Source organism: Erithacus rubecula, assembly GCF_903797595.1.
Source record: "Erithacus rubecula genome assembly, chromosome: 6".
Classification (NCBI taxonomy): Eukaryota; Metazoa; Chordata; class Aves; order Passeriformes; family Muscicapidae; genus Erithacus; species Erithacus rubecula.
In genome coordinates this window covers 50,392,356-50,416,945 of record NC_136688.1, presented here as the reverse complement: position 1 = coordinate 50,416,945, position 24,590 = coordinate 50,392,356, and the positions used below count along the sequence as shown (strand labels likewise).

General features: G+C 37.1%; 1 protein-coding gene across 10 annotated transcripts in view; it reads right to left on the bottom strand.

Annotated features, from left to right (window-relative positions):
- TECPR2 (tectonin beta-propeller repeat containing 2) overlaps window positions 1–24,590 on the bottom strand; it is a 41,914-nt gene that overhangs the window by 9,637 nt on the left and 7,687 nt on the right. For 8 of the 10 annotated variants that reach the window (XR_013774576.1, XM_079308233.1, XM_079308239.1 and 5 more), the window contains 12 exons: window positions 23,869–24,181; window positions 22,908–23,040; window positions 21,186–21,644; window positions 19,605–20,578; window positions 18,107–18,290; window positions 16,178–16,351; window positions 13,876–14,056; window positions 12,303–12,444; window positions 10,834–11,074; window positions 9,994–10,083; window positions 8,923–9,156; window positions 5,215–5,363 (listed from right to left, as the gene is read on the bottom strand). Coding sequence is in view for 9 of the 10 variants with exons in the window: in XM_079308233.1 (XP_079164359.1) it covers window positions 5,215–5,363; window positions 8,923–9,156; window positions 9,994–10,083; window positions 10,834–11,074; window positions 12,303–12,444; window positions 13,876–14,056; window positions 16,178–16,351; window positions 18,107–18,290; window positions 19,605–20,578; window positions 21,186–21,644; window positions 22,908–23,040; window positions 23,869–24,181 (3,274 nt within the window). In the remaining variant the exon portion in view is untranslated. The remainder of the gene's footprint in view (window positions 1–5,214; window positions 5,364–8,922; window positions 9,157–9,993; window positions 10,084–10,833; window positions 11,075–12,302; window positions 12,445–13,875; window positions 14,057–16,177; window positions 16,352–18,106; window positions 18,291–19,604; window positions 20,579–21,185; window positions 21,645–22,907; window positions 23,041–23,868; window positions 24,182–24,590) is intronic. The other 2 variants (XM_079308237.1, XM_079308238.1) reach the window with 1 other exon arrangement.

Here is a 24,590-nt window from a genome sequence, read left to right as displayed (position 1 = left end):
ACCAAACTGAACTATGAAAACTGAAGGTTGTCTTTCCCACGATTGTTATTTTAAATGTCAGCCAGTCTTGTCAAAAAGCAAATACACCACCTTGAGACCACATTTTAGAAGGACATGGGAGAACTGCCTACTGAATTTTCTGGGTGCACTGCACTTTGGGCACTTCCTGTGATCTGAAGCTGCTGGTGCTGATAACAACCATTATCTCCCACGACAGGCCACACACACACTTTTCTGAACACGGCGATAGCAGTGCCTTAAAACAACTATCAGAAGGCTGAAACTCCAAAGCAGCAAAACACAGTGAAATATAGTGACAGCAGTTTTCTTAACTAGCAACAAGGAGGAAGATAATAAGAACTATGCTCAGCAATGGAATCAGTGTGAGGCAACTTCAGAACAAATGCTGAAATTGCATTTTTTCAGTCTCTAAAAGCACCTTTTATGTAACTTCCAATTACTTAAGATAGGCATGCCTGTGAAGAATAGCACAGACTTGAACTTAAACATTATGGCACTCTAAATCAGCTAAACAAAAGACACAGCTGCAGAAGCTTTGATCTCCTAAACTTATTTGCAACCCACCTTGAGACAGCTGCTCTTACTACTGCCAAACAGCTTTTCTCTATATCATCTTGAAAAGTGCAGTCCTCCAGGAAAATCTTCTCCCTATTAATGTTTTCAGAGGCCTCACATGAATGAAGATATATAGAACAACAGACTAGTTAGTCTGGTCTAGAGAGAACCAGGCCTAATGAGTGTATTACTTCTTCAGCTTAAGCAGAGTTTGGTTAATAAAAGATACTTCCTCTGAATCTCATCTTAGCACTCCAAAGCAGAACTCATGGTAACTCAGATGTCTGTGCAAGCTGGTCTGTGCTAGTGAAAACCACTGGACTTTGAAAGAACAGGCATGTGGATCATGCATTGGAAAGAAGAGACTCCCATGACAAGGATGTTCAAAAGTAGCAAAGAAGCATAGAAGTAAAAGTTATGAAGCATTTTCAACAGAAAAATTTCCTTCCCCTATAAATATTCAGTTCTTGAAGATAATTTCAAACAAACCCTTCCTACTTTTCAGCTTAATGGCAAAATCTGATCTTGAGGACTGCTCACCACTTCCTCCTCTAAGTACCACTTAATGCAGAACTGGCCTTAATAACAACAGAAATCTCTCTGAGAAATGCAAAAACAAGGCACATGCAGAAGAAGAGAGTCTCCAGATCCATATTAAGTGTTCTGTGAGGTAAGCAGAATTTTATCTAAATAAAGGAAACAAAACAAAGATGATGACAACCATTTCTAGCAAGTCAACATTCATCTGTAAGGCACAACCAGCTCCGTACTGTTTCTTGAAATATGTTCAATGTAAGGTACTGAAAAGAACTTAAACCTATCCTGTATTGATTTTTCAGAATTACAGATAATTTGACAAAATTTTAAATGGTATTTTTAGACTACAATTTGCTTTGTAGTCTTAATAATTTTTGAATGATTGTAAAAGCATGAAGAGCTTTAATTTAACTTTTTGGAAGTCTGTGTGCAAGAAAAAAATAGCTCCTCCTAAACCAGTAAGAACTTCTACCTATAAAAATTCCTCTTACCTATGATATCAAGCTTAAAGTACAAAGACAATTATCAGGCTGTTTATGGGAAGAGCAAGAAATCGAAAGTTTCTCTAACTTAAAACACACAAAATGCAGGTGATAATTTTATGGAAAACTAAGTCAAGCAGTGCTCATCTGCTGAGACTCTGGGAATGAAAGCTTTATGCAGTAGCCAAATGGTTCCTTAAACAAACCCCTTGTACTTTGTAGTTCAGACAAGCTATATGGATATTTAAACAGACCTCTGGATTTAATAACATTGCTTTTTCAATTCTGTTCTCTATGAAATTTGGTTACAAAGGAGTAAAGAGCAGCAATAAGAACTGACAATAAAATGGCTCTATTTTTAGAGTAAGGCTGATTATTTACAATGAATAGATGATTAGTCATTCATTACAAATATTTGTTCTGTTTCCTTTAATTTCGTCAGATAAAGTTGTTTATCTGATAGAAGCCTTAATGTAAATCTGAGCTGGCTTTTAAGGCCAGTTTTAAACTGTGGGAAGTAAGAGTTTCTCAAGATCAGATTTTGTCTCAGCATCTTTTTCAGAAGGTACCAGAAATCAAAGCTGAAATGTTCAAAGAATTATTCTCAAACAGTTCAACTTGGGGGGACCTTTGAAAGCAATTTAAAGATTTTTACCTTTTGATCAAGCTCTACTCTTTAACAATCTAAATAAGTCAATACTAATTTTCTATTTTATTTTTAATTATTGTTCCTTTAGGCCAGAATCAGAAAAAACAATAATAAAGATATACACATATAAAAAGATACTCTATATTATCTATATAAATAATATTTGTATTTCCTGGGGTTTTTTTAATTAAATTTTTTATATATGTAAAAATTTGTATGTATTTTGAGACATGTTACAATAGATTATAGTTTTATCTTGCATGTTAACAACAGAATGGAAAACCATTTTCTATTTCCTGGTATAAAATAATTTCATCAAATCATTTTGATCAGTTTTGTCAATGTCTTTGAAGCAGTTTCCAAAAAGCTGCTGAACTACATAATTATTTTATTTCTAAGAGTGCAGAACCAAATTGATGAATCACAGAAAACAGCTATATATAAACTACCACTGCTCAAGATACTCTAATATTCTGAAGTAATAAAATAAAAATAAAAAAGGAGGGCAGAGAACATATAATGTTATTCTTCCTCTCAAGAGATGCTTCAGTAAGGATGTACAGAACGAAGACTAAATGAGAATGGGTTCAGTCTTGATTTAAAAAATATACATCATCTCAGAGCAAAAGACTGAACTTAAATTATATTCACTCATTTTAGCATGAGCAAAATCTCATCAGAACTGCAGTCTCAGAATACCTTTGTGAAGTTATGCAAAGATGAATGCTGTGCAATTGCAGCACTCCTTTAAGGAGAAGTGGCACCATAAAAGCAGAGTCTGCAGCTGCTCACAAGCTGCTCCTGAGTCATGAGATCTAGGACAGGCAAGTCATATTGGCTCTGACATTTACTAGGGAATGAAATATCCATAGTTGGTTTTAAATTACGTTATTTGAGAGTGCTCCTGTACTTGAAGCAAGTGAAAAGCAATTTTGATTCCCTTCGTCAAACAGAAAATGACTGAATCATTCACAAATACTTATTATGGTATTTCTGTTGTTCTGAACATAAGAGCAAAGCAGTATCAAAGTCACTTAAGGGACAGAACAGTAAGGTGTTCCTAATAAGCAAATATTGATCACTTAATAGCTCACTCTTCAGACATCACGTTATATTTGTTTTCCAAATACTAGGTTAGTATTTGGAAATGCTTTTAAAGTTCGTGTATTTTCTCATTTTGCATTAAGCCTCTGCAAAAGCATGAATGGCTGCTCCTTTCATGACTTATTTTAACATGCTGGAATGTCTCAAAACAAGAATGTAACCCTTAAGTTTTCATCTACTCTGCAAGCAATGTTTGAAATCTTGCCCCTTCATATTGATTCATTAAATTTGCCATGTCAGGAGTTGGCAAGATAACAGGAAGGGGAATGACACCGCTCTGGGTATCAGAAAGTTGTAATTTTTGGAAGGCAACATCATCCAGCTTTGTTGATAAGATAATGGGAAATAATTTGATTTTCAACCTTGTCCACTTTCTACATAAGGAAGTCACTGCCAAATCATGAGCCACAGCAAATCCCAATTCTTGTAAACACCTTTGTATTAAGTAGTTTATTCTACTTTAGTGAAGGAGTAGAGAATCACTAAGCCCAGAGAAAATAGTATCAGCATAGAGAAACAGATTTGTGGGCTATTTTCCTGGATAGACCTTTGGAAAGAAGATAATACACAAATTTAATTCTCTGTCTCTTGGCAAACACAGTTTAAATGGAATATTTCCTCCTCTTTTTCTTTTAAGAATACTGCCTTTGTGGGACACATCATCACTGACACCTTCAGTCTCCTGTTCCTGCTGCCCTACCCCCTTGACAGCAGGGGCAATGTGTTTCATTGAAAGACCTACTTGCAGCACACCAAGAACAAGCACTGTAACCAAGGGCTTTTTGCAACTGATATTGGCACCTATTTATCAGTCTGCCCTGCTATTCTGCAAAAACAAGGTACCATTTCTCCAGAACCACATTCCCTGTACAGAATTCATCATCTAATTAGTGCTTTGCTAACTGATGGAATGCATATCTGCAGTTTCCATTTCCCTGTTCCCCTGCCCTTCTTTGCTGTTACACCCTGAGATACACAAACCAGCAACTGACTAATGAGAGATAAGAACTAAGAGCAAATTATGTAAAAAACAAATAAATGATTGCAACTCCACTGCCACAGATTTACTTCTATTTCTTAATGTGTACTTTTGAAAGTACCAGACATTTCAAAACCTTTAAGAGAAATGCTGTAACATCACAGAATGTCAATCAAGTATGCAAACACATCCAGTGTTACTGTGCTAGATCAGCAGGCAGTTCAGTTCAAGCGATTTCATGCCAAGGGGTAAAGAATGAAATCAGTAGTCAGAGGTCAGCTCCTTTACAGCAGTCCCAGCCCACATCAGAAATTACTCCCATTTCATAGATTAACTTGCAAAGTATTAGAGCAGCAATGAAAGCAAGCACTGTGGTTTAAGGAGAGATTAAAAAAGAAAACAACAAAAAACCAAATAACTAACAGACACTGGAGAAACAGATTTTGTCAGTTTTCTGTATTTTCCAAATATGCTTCCAGGTTACTTTAGGAGGCTTCTTTCAACTCTGATCCTCCCAGCTGGCAGGTGGGAAGGATATAAAGTTTGCCCATTCTGCATTTGTTACAAAGGCTTACAAAGCACTGCATGACAAGGAAAGTCCCTGAATTCAGGCACAGCACCCTAGCAAGCATCCCAGATTCACAAGGGTGAGGATAAAGGAAGAGGGAGGCAGACACTTCAGCACCATGCCACTTGAGAAGCCTTCCCACACCCTCTCTGTGCTGTTTGCCCATCCAGCCTCTTGCTGGTACTCAGGGCATAGCTCAATGCTACACTCTACTATAAAACCTGCCTCTACTGTTTTTCATGAATTCTAAAATTACTGTTTTATTGTTTAGCATAAAGCTAAACCACCAGGTTACAAAGAATTGTAATCAACACTTTACCTGTATAGGTGGCTCAATCATTATCCACGCAGGAAGCATCAGGCTTGGGTTAAGAGGTTGAGTTCCTACACGGAAATAAATGCCACCATTGGTGTCACAGGCCCAAACATGCTGATTTCCACAGGTCAAGCTGATCAGCTTTACACCACCTAATAACAAAGAGATCATTAGCAATCTGGCATTTTCCTTTCAAATTCAGCTAATAATCAGAACTTGTATTTAGACTTCATTGTATTAAAGGAGCTTTAAACACAGTCACATAAAAACGATTAGAAGTTAATACAACTTGTGAGAGAATGAAAAAAATCGCTGGATACAATGAACAAAACCAACAGGTAGGGCGTATGTGAGAAATTTCTCTTCTAAATCTAAAAAGTTTTAGTAATAGCAGAGTGCAATTTCTAGAATGCATTATAAATATTCTATTACAATAACCAAATTCAAGCAGGGAACCATTCTGTGAGAAATGTTATTAGTGCCTAGACAAACTTTGACATGACCTAACATGAACTCTTCTCTGTAGCTGGCCATGCTTGGAGACTTTTAAAGGTGTTGATCTGCTAATGCAGCCAGCAAAGAACATTCCTAACGTCACCAGCATTTCAAAAATATGAGAGCATATGAGTTATGCATTTCAGTGTTAACATACCAGTGTCACATCTGTAAATAAAGGAACTGCTTTCAAATGGATTTATATTCCCTACTCTACATATTTATTACACCAATCTCAAATGTGCAGCAGTATTATAACCCTGTCAGGACTATGATAACAAAGCTGCCAAGTAAGTGTGTGTTATAATTTTGCTATGGTTTGTGTTTGGAATTAGTCTAGATTCCTGCAAAGACAGTAGAGATGCATACCTGGTATTTTAGACTAAAAAGAACTGCTACTTAATTGTCTACTGAAAAATCTTACTCCTTCACATTCATTTTAAAATAGCCATGTGATGTAATGCATCTAATATTTGATTTCCTTCTTTCACCCCATGTTGGACAAAATAAATCTAAGTAATGGAAAACAAATTCCAAAGAAAGTGGGACCCAAACAGTACAGATCCACTACAGAAGGAATGCTCTGGTCAGACTCCAAAGTAAAGACTCTAAAAATAGGCTTTGAAGATGCCAGTGCTGCTTGGGATATCCCATTCTTGGTAACAGTTCTGTTTCCAGGGATGTGAAATTTGGCAACAAATCCTTGCAAAGTGCACCAGATACACCATTCCTTAAAGAGGGACGTCGAATTTTATCCCACAGAGTGCAAGTTTAAAGTATTTATTTCTGCAGAATGCAATATTCCCAATTGTTAGGGCTTGCTGGGGGAAAAGAACAGGAAACAAAAGGACAACATAGCTTTATCTTTCAAGTATCTGAAGTGGTAAACAGATCTTATTAACCAAAATTATTTAACTTTCTGAATCACAGGAATAGAAATCAACCTATTTCATCCCAAAATTTCCTTTAACCAGATAGCTTCATATAAAAATCAAAATGACAAACAAAAACTTCTACTGCTTGGGATAAGAACATCTATAGCAACTTTCTAATGTAGACAGAGGCTTGACTTTGAGCTGTAAAGCCAAATCTTACTTAAAACCTCATTATTCCTTCTAATAAAATATGACTTGAAGCAATGGCTTTATCACATGACAGATCAGCTGTCGAAGTGTTCTGATCCAGACAAACATCAGGCACTCAAACATGGAATCATATATCACCTACTCTGCATAGCTGATATTATTGACATCTTCAGTACAATTTGATATTCAAAAACACCGCCCTTATGAAAATGTTTTGGGGTTTCTCCCTGCTCCCACTTACTGTTTGTATTTTAGGAGAAGGTCATGTTAATCACATTCACCAACTGTTTCAGAGCAAGTAGCATGAACCAGTAGCATTGTTTATTGTTAAAACCTGAAGGTCATTCTACTGTGTTTAGAAACCTTGATAGTGATAGTGGAATGATAATCAAAATAATCTACCGGGTACTACTCCCAGTACATAATGTAAAGGGCAAGATACTACCAATATAGTAAAAATATTTCAACCTTAATGCTGGCAAACCCCACCACTTCCATAAAGAATTCTGAACTGCATTTTACAGAAAGTTGCTCCCACCCTGCCTGCTCTCCACAGTTACAGCCCTAATGTTTCTGGAGTAAACCTAAACATACACTTGAACAGTAACAACAGCTCTTCAATTTCTTCAGCCCCATTAGAACAAATAAAGGTTTTTCTATTTTAGCCATGGATATGCACTTGGTTAAGCAGTGATGTACCACGTGCAATTAAATGGAGGAAGAATGCCCATAACATTTTCACATTTCAGTGCTAACCTACACTGACAGGTACAGTGCAGTATTTGAGTTTTTCCTGATCCCAAATCTCTTCTCTGACACCACCATGTGCCACAGAGCTGACAGCAAAAGCTGAATGTAAAGGTTGAATTTCTGAATTGTTTAAGTTCACAGGCCAGGTATTACAGTCAGTTAACACCAATTACACTGATTTCCTGTATGAATTCTTCTGAGATTTTCAGACCATGGCCAGAAATTACTTATTTTTTCAGTTAAACAGTTACTGTCTAAACTGCTGGAAAGTGGTGGTTCATAAGAAGAGTTTCAAACCACACTGAGGAACATGAGAAGGACAAAGTGGTCCAATCTATCCTATAGGTCAGTAAATGTAAAAGACATCAATCAATGTTTAAACTATGATATGATGAGTGATTTGAAACCAACTCATCAGGTCTGAAAAATAACTGGTGTACAATGACAAACAAGTTAAGTTTAAATGCCCCTTTTTAGAATTTTTCCATGAATTATTATAAACTATACACTAAAATTGTACATGAGGCTTAAACTCTGACCGCTGTGTCTGCCTTTCCTTAAACCTTAAAATTGCTTGTCTGTTCTCAGACAAGTCATGAACATTGCCATCAAAAACAGAAAAACTGCAAACCAGCTGAATTATTTTTAAAATGGTGAGAGAACGGTGCATAGTCTCAATTTCCTTTATCTTCACCTAAAACAGGAATGCAGATTAGCACAAATGCAAGAATGTTCTACCTGTCAGACTATTCAAGAAGTAAATATGATTAGAATATTACTTAAGAAGTTGGCAAATAACCTGATCGCCCCACAGAACCAAACTATGACTACATTTCAATGAGCAAATCACAGTTAACCACATAAGCCATGGAAAGAGCAGTTAGCCAGCATCACATTCTAAGCATTATGCTGAATTATTACATCATTGTACATCTGAACATGAGTGTTGTCAGCTGCATCACTCATGAATGATCCAACTCTTGGAGCATAACTCTCCCTTGGCAGAAAGCTTTGATGACTCTGCTAAAAATATGTTCAACCATAAAATTCAGACCTTTGTGCCCTAGACCAGGTGATCAGGCTGCACTGAGGTACACGAGCCAGCCTAGTTAAAGCTGCTGGAGCCCTGGCACAGCACTGTGTCAGGCCCAGCCACCTCAGCCTGACCAACTGCAAGATGCACTGAACACACACAAAGTATACTGCAAACAGGAAACTTCTTGTCTCCAGAAAAAGGCTAAACACTCTTTGAAAGCCACATCTGTTCCTGATGTTTTAAAATCACCTACCAATAGGTACTATTTAATCCAGTAAACTGAAAGATACTTGTGGAAAACATGATGTGCTAACATGGTGTGTCTACTCAATAAAAATGTCATACCTAGTTGGGAGAGATCCAGTTTTGTCCAATGCATCCCTGTTGGGCAGCTGGAGGAAAGTGTTCTGATAAATATCTGCCCAAGACTATCCAAGCCCCAAACGGCATCCTGGCAGGCAGAGTAGTGCACCATCTCAGCCTCTGGTGGCAGCTGCACCGTAGAAGGACGAGAATGAGGATTCTGATCACTGACACAAAACAGATCCTTGTTGCTTTGGCACAGCCACAAAAAGCTTCCTATGGAAAGGATACTTCTGTTATTAAAATAATTCCTAATCCACTCTGACAAAGCTTACACATCTAGTTTTTCTGAAAAAAAAGATCAGTACATTTGAAGGCGAAACTAAAGCTTCTTGGCTATGTTCATAGGGTAAGGCTTTGAAGTACAAATACAGATCCTAAACCCTTATTTAGGCACTTAAATACTCCATTTCTCAAATAAAGGAAGTAGTAAGTGAACTCATTTGAAGAAAGGTTTCATTTGAAGGAACTAATAGAAAGAAGACACATGTAACAGTGCACTATCACCTCTCTCTATTCTTTTGCTCTTTATCCTTGATAATAGCCTTTGAAAAGCAGCATTCTTTTTCAGCTCTAAACCACATTTTTGCCACTAAAACCAGTGTACTTAGATAATGCAATTGCTAACTATTGTAACCAGCAGTTCAATTCCCTGACAGGGTCTCACTTGTACCAATAATGGGCAATTTTGCTGCAGTAACTGCACTGACAGGAGAAGCACTTGGTTTTACAGACATTTCAGCAAAACATGCTCTGAAACTTTCAATTACAAATTCTGGCAATTCATGCCTTTGCAGTTTAGGAAGCTGCTGCTCCTGAGGACCACCCATTTCTCTGGTGGATGCTGCTCCACACCAAAGGTGAGAGTGAATAATACATTATTTTAATCTCCATAGTTTTACAGTTGTACTTCCACACTATTTCAACTACTTTAGATCCCTGCTAACAGAAAACCAAAATCTCAAGTAATTCAAGATATTTAATTACTTCCACCATCAATTCCACTCTGTTTAAAAATCAGATATTACATGCCTGCACTGTTGGTTTACCAACCTTCTTTAGATGAAGCTGGGGAAGCCAATACAAAAATCCATTTTGTAGCAGAAGCAGTACCACGAGGCACAATATTATTCCAATACGTGCCTTGAAAGAAAGAACGAATGGTATTAATAGGAAACTCAGCTTTCTGTTAAAATTTGTCATTTAAAATTTAAAAGAAATTGTACTGCAATAAATTATTAAATATATTTTAGACAAGATTTTCTATGAAAATCTTTCAAGAAATTGTTAGGGGGAGGAGGAAGCTATGTAAACAAAGAGAGAAAACTGGGAATGCAGAAGAGGATAAAGAAAAATACTAATGGTCTTCAATAGGAGACCAATTTAGTGATGAGGTTAAACAATATCCTAGATGCATTGTTATTTTTTACCTAAAAAAAACAAATTACCAAATCAGAATTCTATTCAGAGAATTGTACCAAGAAAAAAAAAATAATAAAACAATCCCTTCATTAGCACTGTAAAACCATAACATTAGTGTCTTGCAGTCACACTGATTGTGAGCCAGACTCCACTGTGCAACATAAAATAGGTTCAGCAGCTTAAGATTGCCTTCTTATCCCAGAGAAGAGACTTATGTAGGTGTTAAAAGCAGTAACTTGTGCACAGTTCACTGGTTGACAATGATTTTTCCATGAAAAATATTTCCCTTTAAATAGAAAAGTATTTTAAACCAAATGCTAATGAATAATTTAATTTAATCTTTAAACAAGTTAAAGCTGCCCTGACTTGCCATGGGTAATTTCTGTGGTGGCAGAGCTATAGTTAGTTATTTCCTTTTATTCCTTCTAATATCTTTAACTTAAAAAAATTAAGATGCAAAAGCACACCAACCTATTAAGTTTCCCTTTGCCACATGGAATTCGTTTTTGCCTGAGGAGATCCAGACTCCACTGCCATTAACTCCAAGGAGGCTGGGCTGACACTGGAGCTGCTGTGACCAAAATGCCATTCGAAGCTTGTCTGCCACCTTCTCCACAGGTGCCTGAGCTGCTGTTGCCACCGTGTGAGTTGCCTGGATTATGGTCTGGAACAGGCTGCACTGGTCAAACACTACATAATCAGTGATGCTTACCTGTGGGTGGAAAGAAAAAAAGTGCTCTTGATAATTGGTTAAGCTGTGGGGTGAACTGCACAGTCTTTCACCAGAAGCTTTTTTAGAAATATTCAAAGTGTATGAAGGAAAAAATAAAATTGGTACATTTTGAGTAATTGTTTTGCTTATTAGCCACAATGAGTATTAAATGCTAGTTTACAAGTCCCTTCTATCCAACAGTCCATTTAGAAATCTGCATTTTAAGATAGCCCTTTGTTTTAGGATGTCTCCCTCTCAAAACATACCAAACACCGAAAACTAAGAGGTGAATTTTCAATTTCCCAAAGGAAGAGACAATCTTGCACAGTGTAGCAATGCAAATCACATGACAAAAATTTGAATTCAAGACTCCTTTGCAATTGCCTTATGGACATTTTAATTCACAGTGCAGAAGGAGATCTAAATAAGTAATTGCCCAAGTTCTGTCATGGATAACTAGGTTGGCAACACTGTGGGATACTCCTAGAAAGGAATGAAATGCCTAAGAGCACAAAAAGAGCAGCAAAAATGGCAATAGTTCACCAATAATCTCAAAGCCAAGTTACTCGTGATGCCCACATGCAAAAAGGGATTTCATCATGCAAAATTCTTGGAATTAAGGTAGGCATGCAAATTTCCTGTAAGTCTATCTTTGTACTCTCTTCTTCTCAATCTCTGGAGAAGACAAGAAAGACTGGAGAAACCAGAATCAGGAATTCCAAATCATCACCTGACAGCACTTGCAGTAACTGAACTGGTTTCATGCACATGAACTGTGGCTGAAGCAAGCAGCTCCACATGGCTGAAAGAAATCTCAACTGAATGGAAAAAGGCAAACACATTCTTTTGCATGGTGACTTATTATTTATTCTCTTTAGCTAAGGAAAAGGATGGTCACTGGAAGACAAGAGAAGAGGCTGCATTCAGCAGACTTGATGCTCTGTCTCAACAGCATGTCCTGTGGCCAGGCAGAGCATTTCATGTGCTCTTGAAAGCTTCTGCAATGCTGCTCTAGATGACCATGGGATGGTTTTCCTCCTCTCCTTATAGCAGACACAAAAAGGGGATTTCAGCCATAGCCACACAAAGTTTTGATATAGTGAACAAAGGGTACTATAAAACACGAAGAAATTAATTGATTTTTTTCTTAGAATCTTTTGGGAACAGAACATAAACAATCCAGTCAAGGTAAAAGACTAAACTGAAAGCAAAATAAAAAAATGCCTACTTGCCACCAATGGTTATCATCTCCTTGTGGTTTCTTTGAAACTATACCAGTCCTGAACCAGAGATTGCCATGGATATCCAAAGCCCATAATGTCTGCTGATCGCCGAGGGTTATGCACACTGGTTCCAAAGCCTGCATTTCACTGGAAACACAAACAAATAAAAATGTTAAAAATCTTAATTTGAATTTATTTATTTTTTTTTTAAGGAAGCTATTACAATGCTAATAGTTTAACAGGGTTGAAACTCAGTAGGGCCATGCTAAAAAACACATTTGACTTTAAATTTTCATTTATTCAGTACTTTGTATTTTATTTGTTTAAGTAAAAAACATTCAACAACAACTGCAACAAAAACCATGAGTCCTTTAAAGATCACTCAAGATTTGAAACTTGGATACATAACAAAACTAAACAAGCCCTATTTTTTTCAGTAAATAAGTGATCAAGAGCTGTGTTCCTCAAGTTTTTGATAAAACAGCTTCATAAATGTATCTCCTCTAGTTCCTTGACCTATTCTGAGAACAATACCTGCAGTTCAGGGACCACAAATAGAAAACTCAACTATGTGACAGAGATAAATGCTGAATTTAGGACTGTAAGTTTCTTGCATAAATAAATTATTTTCAAGCTCAGAAAGTCAACAAGGTCAGGTGATCATATCAGACACCAAAAAGGTACCAAACAATGCCAGTTCTTTCAGATAACCTTTCTTGGCAATCTAAGAACAAATAGTGACTGCTTTCTGCAATTTTAACACAAAGCCCAAGAACATGAAATGTACCTAAGGTGTAGGTCAAGCAGGTATTTTCATTAAACAAACTCTAATTAAAGTACAAGCAAATTTCACATTTGAACAAAGACACTGTAGCTTGTCAGACTGCAAGAGCCAAATACCAGACAGGGAGGTAGCACAGGTTAAGGTTTCACAATAGGATATTCAGTAGATAAAATCACCTGACGATAAGAACTTGAATTTCTTCCTAAGCTTGTGCCAGGCTGATGTCACAAGAGACACTAAATTCTACATTCTCAAGCCAGCAGTAGAGACTCAGCACTTTTAACTCTATCACAAAGGAGCTACTATGAACATAGGATCAACTACAAAGCTAAATACCAACTACACAAAATATTTATAAAAATCTGTGGCAGGGGAGTGCAGAAGTGTTATCCAGCTGCATGGATGACCAAGAAAATGCATATATTTAATCTCAGGAAAAAAACCAAACAAACTCTCTCAAAAAACTGGAGAGCTCCTTAAAACCATTACAGCACAAATTAAAGAAGCAGTATTTACTAAAAAAGTCAAGTTGACAGACATTATAAAGATCTTTTAAAAGCTTTCTCACTCTTTAAACCTGCTTCTGTTTATGACAATTCCTCTCACTACATAGCAGTCATGGATGAATGGATGGCTGGCTGGCAGGAAGGAAGGAAGTATAGACAGACAGCTAAAATAGATACATACACACACAAAGTGGTACACAGACACATGAGTTCAGGTAATATTTTTTCAAACAGCACAATAATTTGTGTCATTATGGCTGTGCTCAGACTGTGGCAGTGGGTCATTACCTGACAATATCACTCTTCCACTGCTCTCCTTCAGGACAAAAGCTGCGCACTCCCTCCCGGTACAGCAGCGCCCGCTGCTCGCTCAGAGCCCACACCACATTGTTTCTGGAGGTGACCTGTGACAGTGGATAAGGGCAGTCAACCTTTACTGCTCGGGCACAAGGACGATCCACACTCAAACCTAGAAATCAGAAAATGAGGATTGCTTTACAAACTTTGGCTTTTTGCAACAAAATGGAAAGAGATAAAGTAACTCAATAAAAGAAAATGCAGAGGGGAATCTTCTTGACATGCTAACGTTTGTTATTTGATCACAATTTCCTTGAGTGACTGTTCTTTCTATAAACTATTAATAATTTCCTCTAATACAGCTGACCTTACATTTTAAAAAGACACTGTACATCCTTCAACATCCTGCACAGTGCATGCCCAGTCCTGTCATTTCTGTTCCTTTTCTCCCTCTAGCGTTCAGCACCTGGAATCTCCATTTATAAAACCCCTATTAAAGCTGACAGAAGCATCAAAGAAAAAGCTAGTAATGGAAGAATTTTTGGCCAAAACATGGAGGGAGAGAAAGCCTAATATGAATAATGACAGCAGAGCAATTACAAAAGAGCGTGCCACAGTGGGTATTACTGAAAGGAGCAGAGAAGTTCTGGTAAATTTACAGACAGTTTGCACATATTTCTACATCTAATCTAAAGGAACATGTCTTCTTTACAATTACACTGAAACTTGATTTACACATATGAAACTGCATGTGAAGCATCTCAGGAGACACAGCATTTGTTTCATCTCCTCATGCTGCCAAAAGCAGTATGAACAGACTGGCGTATGATATATTCTAGACTAAAAAGTACACTCATTTCTAAACCTCTGAGCACACACTTTTGTTATAAATGTTACACAAGACAGTGAAGGGAATGAAAAGATCCTGGAGAAATAATTTTCACTGGCTGCCTCTCATTAGGAAGACACATATACTTGGAATTTATTTTTTGCATCAAAAGAAAAATTTGGAAGCCTAAGAACAGCAGAATGTAAGCTGATGCAATCCAACCAGTCACTCAAAGAGAAGAAAAATATTGATTCAAACCTCCACAGAGCTCTGTATGATTAACATCCAAAATTTACTTTCCATCACCCCTATCCATGCCTGTTGGCAGTATGCATGTGACCATAGGCAGGCCACTTGACTTCTCTGGGATTACTACACTTAACTAAAAAAAAATAATTTTAATAGAGTGTCTTTGAAACAGTGATGAGTACTTTAAACAGTTTTCTTAATTACAAAGAGTTTTTGCATTGTGCTACAGTAACTAAACCTGAAAGAGAAATTATGAGAGTGCCAAAATTAAATGAAAGGTAAATAAGAATTTTGACAGCCACACAGACATGCTGTCCTGTTTCTGTACATCTTATACAGTTTCCCCTTAACCCAGTCCTCCTCCTTATTCACCAGTAATTCCTTCATCATGTTATTGATAATTTTTCCTCAGCTCTCTGTGTAAGCCCCACATGCCTGAGAGTCCTTGATACTTTTCTCCCTTAACTCTAAAACTAGCACTGCCATCCTTCATCCTAGCTCCTTGCATTCAGCCTGAATACTGTTTGCATAAGACTTTCCAAATACATCCTCTTCTATTCACTGAAGAACTTAAAACTAAGGCCATGACTTCAAAGTTGCCCCTATGCTGTCCCTTTTTCCAGTTTGTGCCTCGTTCACACCCTGTAAGAAGGAGCTGCAGATTCCTGCCCCACAGCCCATTCCATTCCCCCACAGCTTTGCTTTCTCTATCACATAAAACAACATTTGTCTATACTTCCAAAGCACTTCAAGATCTTCTGTCTCAGAATACCCTCCTGTCATTATCAAGTGTCTCTTACCTTCTAGAGATCTGTGCTTTTCAAAACACCAAGTTTCTACTTTTCCCTATTCTGCCCACTTAAGGCTGAGTTCAGTGCACCATACCACTTTCAAAGCAAGGATATTATTTTGATATTTTCTACAATCCCTTTCCATTTATATCCATCCAGCTCATATCTTCCCCATGCCATAAATTCTCTGTACTGTATGTACTCCACTGGGCACACACAAAACAAGTGGCCATGAACCAGCTTTTCCACCCTCCTAATAACACAAAATCTCACAACTGTTTCCAAGTGTTTCTCAAGATAAAAAGGTTTCCTTATGTCCTGGCTGTGGATAAAAGTTTATAGCAAACTGCCATCATTCTATAGATTTGAAATCTAATGATCTCAGCCCACAAAAATTCAAAGCACCTGCAATTAATTCAGGTACCTGTTTGCAGATACAGATCTCCATTTGTTCTGATAATCCAGGCAGTGTCATCACTTAGAGCTACAAATACAGCCTGGGGTAAAGCCTCATACCAATGCCGTTTTCCTTTTATAGTTACTTTTCCACAAGCAAAAGCTTTGTTAGTCTTCTGTTCAATCTTCCAGAGAAGAGCCCCTGTATGAGAAGTAAAGAAAGAACAGCACTCAGCAAGTACTGCAACAGTCACAGGTGATGTGTCCTAGCTACACTAATAGAAAGGGAAAAGCAAACCAGTAGCATTAAACAAAAATGCAAGTTTAAAAAGCTTTTACTTTTTTTTTTTTTTTTTTTTAAAGCAAGACCAGAAGAATAACTGACTTCTACTACATAACAAGATCTTAAAAAAAGAAAACCAAATGGAACGCCAAACTTAACTGCTGGCTTGCACCAGAATATTACACTGTCATAATAATTTCCTTTGAATTATTTCACAAAGCTGTATTTAATTCCATGTTGATAAGTTGTTGGTTAACATGCTCCCAACATTAATACATTCATGGCAAACTATGGATGCAAGAAACTTCCACAGATTTGGTGGAAAGCTTGGTGAATTCCTGGAAATTAAGGATAAGAAATGCAGAGGAACAACCTTTTGGCAATCTGGGCCACCAACTGGAGCCTGAAACCACCAAGGGCAAACATGACACATGCCTTTCACTTTTCTGCAGGGACCTGCTGCTGGACCACTCTTGAGGGTAAGATACTGAACCCACAATCTGAACTACAACTATTCTCTTTTGGCTACGGCAAAGCTCAGCTACAGATCAAATAGAATTTCTTTTTTCTTAAAACAGATAGCAAGTCTTCCCCTACAGAGAGAAGGGAAGATTGACATGTGCCTTTAGAGATGACAGAGAAGAAAAGCAGTGGCAAGGCAGGAGACAAAGAAATGAAAATGGGTGAGAAACTTCGTATTTTCACTCCAGTCCTGGAACAACGTGGAAGGCCAAAAGTGACACAAGTTTATAAGCAAAACCTGCTTATTTTTAATCCAACATAATCCTCATTCACAACCATCCAGAACAAATGCATATGCAACTATAATAAAACTTCAACATTTTTTTCTTCAGTATTTAAAAAGAAATCAAATCAACCAACCCACGCATCCACAAAGCCAATTCTACATTTACAAGAAAAAGAAGTTTAAAATTGTGAATCACAGAATGGTTTGGGTGGGTAGGGATCTTAAAGATCATCTAGTTCCAACCCTCTCACTAGACCAGATTGCTGAAGGCCTTATCCAGCCTGGCCTTGAACACCTGCAGGGATGGGGCATCCACAGTTTATCTGGGCAACCTCTTCCTGTGCCTCATCATCCTCACAGCCAAGAAATAGTATAGCTCTGTAATAAAAATCAAGGTTTTATATACACAAGGAGCTCTCCTCTACCTACCACTTAACTTCTACTTCTGAAGTTCACTTTAATCAGGCAAATGCATTTCAAAAACCTCCCAAAATGCAATGTGAACCTGTTAGAAAGACAGTCACTTAAACTAGAACATAGGATGCAGAGGTAGTGAAGATGCAGTCATATAGCTGTGACAATTCAAAAAAAAAAAAACAGAAAGAAATAAAAATCAACATACTACCTTTACATGAAAGAAGCCCTAAACAACCAAGTTTCTTGAAACAACTGATTAAAAAAAAAAAAAAAAAACAAATCAACAATAAACTGCCTACATGGAAATTACCTATGCACTCAACTGTATCTGTAATCTCATAAAAATGACAAGTTTAATCTAATTAAATAATAACTGAATTAAAAAAAAACAACAAAAAAAACCCCAAAAACCCAAAAAACACACAACCAAAAATCAAAACCAAAGGAAATGCCCAAGTCTATCCAAGTGTTATGTTTACAAGGTGACAGTGCAGCAGAAGCCAACCTACCTGAGGGGGAAACTGCCACTTGCTGAACCCCATCCTCAAACTTCTGCCAGCGCAGCCCGGCCGCAGGCAGGGCACTGCAGAACAGGCTGCCTCGGTAGTCGAGGCACCAAATGTATTTTTCTGAGACAACCAGGCTCAGGATGCCATATCCAGGGCCAGAGTATCCCATCCAGCTCTCTGCAAACTAAAAACTGTAGAGTCAGAACAGTGTCAGGTGTCTTCAAACTGTGTAAGAAAATGGGTATTTAAGAACAGCAGCTCCCACGTTTTGATTTTTAAAAAGCTAAATTTAAGTACTTGAATCAATGAATGAATTTGCCTAATGTAAAATAGAACTGTCACTGTTCTCTAAGGTTGTATGTGCACAGTGAGACTGCTAGAACAACACAATTCAGAAAAAAAATAAACCCTTCCACCCCATCATCCACCTTCAATGAGGGAATACATAAAAATGAACAGTCTGTAGTCCAGGAAATTATTCATTGTCTAGGGAGTGATGAGCAAAGGGAATGAGACAGCTGAAGGGCAGAGACAGCTGAATCTCCAACTCTGATATTCTCTGTAGAGGGGCCATGTCTTGCAGAAATCTAGTTTACAGCCTGCTCTCTTAAATTTTGACTGCTTGCATGAGGTGAACTCAAGCACTGCATACATTACCAGGGGAGTTTTCTGAACATGACAGAGTATAAGAATACCATAACCTGAAACTAAAATCATCTGCACTTTGGGCTGCAGCTGTTAGTAGATAGGACACCATCAACTTATAATTCAACCTTTATGGATGAATATTTGGTTGATATCAATACAAGGCTGTTACAGATCTAAACCAAATAAAATCCCCACTCTACAAGAATTGCATTTCCTTCTTAAGACTTGTGCTAAAAGTCCCACTATTCTGGTAATTTTCCACAAAATAATGATGAAGGAAAGAGGGATAACAGGAAAAGGAAACTTAACATTTTAAGCACTGCTAGCTACTGCTGGCTAGGGGGCAAAGACTAATCCTTATTCTAAGTATTTACAGGTAAATTAATCCTTAAGCAGAAGCCAGGCACGTGAGATAATTAGCACTAATTCTCCATTAAGTCAGCTGGATTTAGGAACAGCATCATGCAGAACAACAACATGCAGAATTTGGAGATCCAAACTGGAGATCCAAACAAGCAGCAGCCTTTGAGCCTGACTGGATTTTACTGTTCACTCTTTAATGGATGAGTTTCTAACAGCATTCTTGTTGAGCTGGGAATAATATAGCCAGAATGGCTTCTTTGCATAGCAAGCACACATTACCCATTCTGAAGTCAGATACATCACATTTTTTAAGAGTTACAACACATACACTTGTTTGGCTTTATACTTTACTTGTGTATTGAATCAGGTAAAAAAAAAAATATCGCCCTCCTAAAGATGTAAAGGACAGTAATTGCAGGAATGTTTCTTTTGAAAAGCTGCTTCCTTTTAAGGTTAAAGGTACTTTAATTAAACTGAAAAGAAATACCTGATCAGATTTTAACAGCACCATTTCATCTAGGCTTATCTTGGCTACATCCTGTGCACCAGGCACAGCACCAATTTCAGGCATGCTGGTCTCTGAGGATGAATATGGTAATCCATGTCCATAAATATCCTCTTCATCACTTGAGGCAGATTTTTCAGTCTTACTTTCATGAGAGTCTGCTACCCTTTCAGCAGTGCTAGTACTACATTTAGCTTTGATTGCATTTCCAAAATTCCACCCAGAAATGGAACAGTTATCTGAATGAACATTGTCAGAGATGTCACACTCGAGTGCAGAAGGGTCTGACAGAGCACTGTGGATTAGAGAGAGCTGCTGTTGGTCTTCCCCACCAGTTTCATAATTTTCCTTTGGTGTCAGGGATGTCTGGACACCAAGTACACTGTCACATTCCAAAAACATCTGGTCTGTAAGGTCTGGATCTTCAGAAGATTTTTCAGTATCCTGCAGTTTCATTTTATCCAAATCTTCATCTCTTTTACACAACGTAGGAAAATCCTGCTCCTCCTCCTCCTGGCTCAGCTTTCCAGAACAGCAATCATTGCTTGCAGAAACCATACCACCATTACATTCATCACCAACATTGCCTGTCAAGTCTTTTGTGAGCATCAGAGGAGATGCAGATGTCAAAGTATCTGTAACAGCTGAAGTACCCATGCCATTGTCACTGTTTGGAAGTTTCTGTAAATCAACCACATCTCCATTTTCTTCAGGAGACTGTAGGACACTGAAAGTTTCTGAACCGTTATCTTCTTGCAGGATTGTATGGGACTCCATACTGAACATACTTTCCTGATCTGGAGATCCAGTACTCAAATGATCAATGCTGCCACTCATTATGCTGGAAGTCATGGAAAAGGAGTCTGCATTCAAGGAATGTGGACTGTCACCAGAAAGCTGACGTTCATAAATTGGTGTGCCCTCCAGAGAGCTGTGGTTTCTCCTTGTCCCACTTTCTGTTGTCACACACATACATATGAGAAAAAAAGGAGAAAAGTAATATTAAGAAAAAATCTACTAAATCCCAGTGTCAAGTAAGAAATTAAAATATTTTTAGAACTGGAGGAAGAACAAAGCTAAATCTAAATTTTAACCATACTTATTTTTTTCAACTTTAACATTAAATAATACATATAAAGCAAAAAAAAGTCTTAATACAGTAAACAATTAAAATTATGGAGTAGTCTCCCTACTTCATCAAACTAAAGAGGATGGCTAAGAAAGACACTATCAAATATTCCAAATAGGATGAATAGATATTACACAATTCCAACATAAAACTGACACAGAGTCAACTGTATGCTTCCATTAATGAATACATTAGAACTCAAAGCATGTTTACATAAAGCAAAACAAAAGAAATAAGCTCCAAACAGATCTCAAACACTTAATCATTTTTTCACTTTTAAAGGAGATTTTCACCTTAAACAGAAATGGCCCACCACAACCCCTTAACCATTTCAGAAGCACAGCACAGTACACACAAAGCCTGCTGAACACAGACTCTTCCATGTAACATATTCTAACAACGAGCAGTGCCAGGCAAAGTTCTGCTCGACCTACCCTGTTTCTTCTTTTTTTTCTTTTTCACCTTAATGGGCTTTACAATGAGCTCTTGATCAAAGTCTTCAGAGCTGATGGTGCTGAACCGTTGTGAAGCAAGCTGACCTTCTCTCTGAGCTTCTGGAAGTTGGTCTGCACACATCATAAAGCTGGAGCCACTGTCCACAGAGTTCACAGAGCTGCTCCTGCTTCGTGATTCACTTACTACAGAGCAGCCCCTTCTCCTGGTTTCATTGCTCAAGTCTCCCACTCTATCAAAACTTTTCTCTGATAGTGTTGGAGTTTCCAGATCATCTTTCACTGAAGAAGTGTCATTTTTATCACCAGTAACAGAAGGGGAAATAATTTTTTTTTCCGTTTCCACTGAAGGACTGGATGATACAGATGAAACTACTGATGATGGGGTCAGCAATTTAGGACTTGTATCTGTTAAAGGATTTGACAATTTTGAATTCACATCTGAAATTGTCCAAAAGAAAAATAAAAGTATAAATAGTAGTTTAAGTGTAAATACTAGCATAAAGTGAGTAGGGACATTATTTTAGAGAGTATTGAAAGAAAATAATATTTATGCAAAAAAAATATTTTAAGCTAACAACTTTTAAAAATAAATACCTGCATGCAAGTGCACACACTCTCTATAAATTCCTGTAAATTAATCTATATGAAAGTACTCCCTCTAAACCCTATATCAAGCTTCTATTAGCAAAATTCTTAATTTAAGTTTATGTAAAAAGAACAGTACAGGTCTGCAGGTTGGAAGATCCAATTGTATCACACACTGAAGTGCCATCCTAGATCTTTAACTTCTTCATTCAAACATTCAGTAGCTTGAAAAAAATCAAGGAAAATTACTAGATAAATCACTGCATTGGTTAGAAGAAAAACACTTAAGAGTTCTTTCAAACTATACTTGAAAGCTGAGATTAAAATAATAAACAGTCTCTAGAAGTTTGTGAGTTAAGAACTGCCTAAATGACTAAAGCTACTGCCAATATGCAACGATAAAAAAGTTAAGTTTTCCAGCATTCAATGAGATTTCATAGCATATTTATTAGATTTTGCTAATACAAAGCTAAAATAGAATATTTAAAGGCATTAGTTGTCCCTTTCAAAGAATTCTACTAACATAAATGTTTAACTCAGATGGCAACAAATATGAAATAGTCAAATTATTTTAGGAATTTTAGTGAGCATTCTTTGGATTTATTTGCCAATTATTTCTTTTTGATTGCTAGCAAGGCTGAGATTTCCCCTGGAATGTGACTGGTGACAGGTGGCACAGAATCAATGTATTCAGCTATTGAGACTGATCCTAAAAGGATAACCATGATCAGGAATCCAGACTGCTTCAGCATCATGGTTCAGAACGAGCTCTCAAATGCACAGATTAGAGATGCCTCGTTAGGTTAATGCTGATCCACTCTCAAAAAAGGCAAGCATATTTAATTTCTTAATGCCTCCATTCTCACTGCAGCCAAAAGAGAAGCTCAGATAAGCAGATAAAAGAGATCTCTAAATATAACCTATCAGAACAGATCAGCAACTCTACAGGACCTGGCAGGTTTTTGCAATAATCTGAAGGGTTTTGTCTGAAGTTCAGTTTGTTTCAATTTTGTTAGTTTTGTTGGGGTTTTTTTTAACTAAAAAAGTACAATAGATACCACGTTCCATGAGGTACACACTAATTTATACATACTAAACTTACTAATCAATACAAACCTATTGATGACAGTCCTTCAGGTCTATTTGAAATTCTTATTATGTCTCTATCTCCCTTTAGGAGAAAAATCTCATTGTTGGTACAGGACACAGACACAATATCACCATATCCTTCCAAGCCACCAATCAAAGCCTGTAAAGAGTCAACAGAGAAAGAAATAATTGGCATTAGATTAACATAGTGTTTGCACAACATGATACTCTTTACAAAAGGGTTTGCTGGATTGTAATCAAGGGTTTGCTGGATTTTAATCAACATCAACAGGTACAGGACAAAGATTTTTATCTCATCCAAAAAAAAAAAAAAGGAAAATAGAAAAAAGAAACAGGAAAGAACCTTTTAATCATGATGTACCTCCATTTTTATACTAATTTAAATTCCACAGATCTATTCTTTGTCCAACTAAAGGCAACCAAATACAACAGCTTAGGCTATATACAATTTGGTGGCAGAAGAGTGCTACAGTACAAATGTTTAATATAATTTAGACAAAAATATACTGGTCTTATCCATGTTCATATGTGTTTTTTAAGACAACAAAACAGTTAACACTTCACTGTGTACCAAATAAAAGATAAAACATCTTTTTTTCAGACACCAACAGTTGTAGAAGGGAAAGAATAAATAGTTTCAGGCACATTTTATAGGCCTAGAATATATTTTTTGCATGAATTACTAGACTGTGGGTTTCTATACATTTCACTAAGCGTCAGAATTAATTATAATGTCAACACCTCAAATGAAAGTTTTAAATATATGCAATTTTCCTAAACAGCATATTGAGCAGTTGGTGAGTATATCATTGCGATGACAACTTGAGAAGGAAGACAAGAAATATTCTTTTTTTTTTGTTTTAAGTAGGGATTTAAATTACAGCCATAGAATTGCATAACCAAAACATGGCATAGCATGAACAAAAACATTGAAGAAACAAAATATGCAGCCACAAGATTTATTTACCTGGTTCACAGTGTCTAGTAAATAGATGCTGTATTCATTCCAGGTCAGCACCCATCCTTCTTGGAAAAAGCATGAGACAAGGCCAAGATGTTTCTCTGGAGAGCTGTAACTTCCTCTGTCAGGTGGTTCCAAACGAGGATACAGTTCAAAAGTTTTTATTCCTCCAGCAAATACATCTTTCAATATGAATGTGGCCTGAACAGTCCCATGAACATCAGACTTCCACAGCCGAAGCCCAGGTCTGGCAGCAAATAGTGTCAAGTCACTTTGTTTACACAGGCCAGGTATAAAACATGCTCCAAATTTGCCAGTGCTAAAATGCAAAAGAATTTATTTTAAAAGCTAAATACTCAACCTAGAAACAATTTAAAAACTAATGGCACAAATTCACAACTACAAATTATCGAAAGTCTTTGATTAAAATATTCAGTCAAATGTCTGAAGTATAAATTCAGTTACAGTTACAAGAGCAGTAATTCCAAATAACAAGTTACCCCTCCGCTTTGGATGTCAGACACTACACCAATTAAGTAAGTTAAATGATTCCTCCTAATAAGCTTCATGGCCCTAATGCCACTCTGTCCATCTCAAAAAGATCCTCCTATGCACTCTTTCTTCTCCCAGAATTAATAAAAACCAAGCAAAACCCTACAAACTAATGCTAAGAAACTGACAGCCTTTACTTGCAAAAAGCACAGAAGAAACCTCAGCTGTTAAAACCT